This window comes from Myotis davidii, unplaced genomic scaffold (genome assembly GCF_000327345.1).
Source record: "Myotis davidii unplaced genomic scaffold, ASM32734v1 scaffold77, whole genome shotgun sequence".
Classification (NCBI taxonomy): domain Eukaryota; kingdom Metazoa; phylum Chordata; class Mammalia; order Chiroptera; family Vespertilionidae; genus Myotis; species Myotis davidii.
In genome coordinates this window covers 2,028,449-2,030,656 of record NW_006289713.1, presented here as the reverse complement: position 1 = coordinate 2,030,656, position 2,208 = coordinate 2,028,449, and the positions used below count along the sequence as shown (strand labels likewise).

Here is a 2,208-nt window from a genome sequence, read left to right as displayed (position 1 = left end):
GGGGTCAGGGGGGGCGGGTTTGTGCCTGGCCTTCCTCTGTGCTCGCCCTGGGTCCGCAGGGAATAACCCGTCCCAGGAGAGCTCCACAACAGACAGTGAACACATTGGCACATGTGATTCAAGATGGGAGATGCCAGTGAAGGCAGTGACCATGTCTAATGGGTGGTGAGGAGGCGCCATTAGACACAGCCCTTAATTAAGGCCGGGAAGAGCATTCCAAGCAGAGGGAACAGCTAGTGCGAAGGCCTTGCCGAAGCAGGAGTGTGCCTGGCAGGTTTGGGGACCAGTAAAAAAAGAAAACGAGTGAATGAATCCACTCTGGCGCCCTAGCCCAACTTCACCGACCGCTGCCTTTTCAGACGGTCTTGGTTCCACCGTCTGACTCTGGGAGCGAGCATCCCAGAATAACCGCCGGACCCCGACCCTCCAGAGCCTGCCATCTGCCTCCCAAGTGCTGTCATGGCCCGCCCCCCAGTCCCAACCTAGGCGCACGCGATCCTGTCACTCAGCCCCTGGTCACCCCACCCCCACTGAACCCCCCATCTCCACCCCGACCCAATCCCCTGCAATGCTGTCTCTCAGCGCCAGACCTTGCCCACACAGTGCTGTCACTCATTCTTGACCCAGCTCTCTAGCCCAGCAAAGTGCTGTCACTCAGCCCAAGTCCCCTCCCCATACTCAGTCCTGGCCCGCCCCCCACCCCACCCAGCACACAGGCTGTCACTCACTTGGCCCCGCCCCAGCCCTGCCTGCACACTTGCGCTGTCCCTCAGGCCCAGACCCCGCCCCAACACACGTGCTGTCACTCACTAGATCCCCAGCCTGCACACTTGTGCTGTCATTCAGCACCAGGCCCCGCCCCGCCCACGTGCAGTCACTCACTCTGCCCCTCCGCCACGCACTTGTGCTGTCACTTAGTGGTTCTGTCTGAGCAGGAGGCGCAGCTCTGCCCGCGGGCGGACACTCGGCCTGCCTGTCGCCCCATGGACACCGTGCTCCTCTTCGCCCTCGGGCTGCTGGCCCAGGTAAGACCCTGCCTCCCTGCACTGCCCAACAGTCTTAGAGCAGGGCGCCGGGTCACCCCGGGACTGCTGGCCCTGGCTGCCTTTGTGGGCCTGTGAGCTGAGGGTCCTGGGTGAGGCTCTGCTGCCCGGGGCGCTGTAGGCCCCGGGAGTGAGGGGGTCCAGATGCCAGAGTAACTGCCTCCCCCTGGACGGGCAGCCAAGCTGGGGCACTGCCAGGAGGCCACCTAGCAGGCGGCCCCTCCCTTTGAGTGTGCCCCTGGGCCCTGGGGTAGTCAGTCTTGCGGTGGAGGGCAGGGAGAGGGCGGAGCAGCAGGAGCACCCCTGATGGAGGAGCTGGGAGGCCAGATTTTTGTTGGGACCCTGCTGAGGTTTGGGGGAAGTCTGAGCCCCTCTCCATGAGCCCTGCCAGCAGGAGCAGCTGCAGCTCCACCCTCCAGGAACTCACTCTGCCTTGGGAGTGCCCTGTGCCCAGGGAAGCCAGGCCCCAGCACAAAGCCCACGACCCTGCACATCCCTGCTGGTCCTCCAGCGCCCCACCGTGGGAGCAAGCTAGGCAGAAGGAAGCACAGACTGCCCCCTTCCTCCCCACCATGGGCGCCTCCTGAGTAGGGCCACATCTCCTCATGCCCTGGCTGCTGGGCCGGCGCTAGGCTGTGCCTGAGAAGGGAGCATGACCTCAGTGGCCTCCTGCCTTCAGAGACTGGGCTGAGCCAGGTCACAGGCCAAAGGCCAGGGGTCAGGGCCGGGCAGTGGTGGAATTATGGTTGCTGTTACAGTTCCAGGCCCATTAGGCAGCATGGGATGCTGATGAGAGGCGGGCTTCCCAGCACCCACCTCAGGGGCTTCCTGCAGCCCCCTATTCCCACAGACCCCCGATCCGGCTGGCCAGCTCAGATTTCAGCCCTGGCAGCTGACCAGGTGCCTGCCAGCCGACCCTCCACAGCAGCTGGCCCCTCAGGGCACCAGGCTCCACCCCCCTCCTCCCCTGCCTTTAGGCCCTCCCACTCCTCGCCCCCGCTTCCCCCCAGACAGCGTCCCTATGCCTAGGCCTCAGCGGTGATCACCTAAGCCTCTGCCCTTGCAGCCCTCTGCTGGGAGACCACCCCTGTGGGGCCCAGATGCCTCACCTTCCATGCTCCCTCCCCACTGGACCAAGGAACAGCATTTCTCCCCCAGCCCCTCA

General features: G+C 64.5%; 1 protein-coding gene across 1 annotated transcript in view; it reads left to right on the top strand.

Annotated features, from left to right (window-relative positions):
• The first annotated feature begins 840 nt into the window (after window positions 1-840).
• The window catches only part of CDH15 (cadherin 15), a 16,687-nt gene continuing 15,319 nt past the window's right edge, over window positions 841-2,208 (top strand). Inside the window, 1 exon segment of the mRNA XM_015562957.1 lies at window positions 841-1,025. Within this exon segment, the coding sequence (XP_015418443.1) occupies window positions 984-1,025 (42 nt within the window). The 5' untranslated portion in view covers window positions 841-983.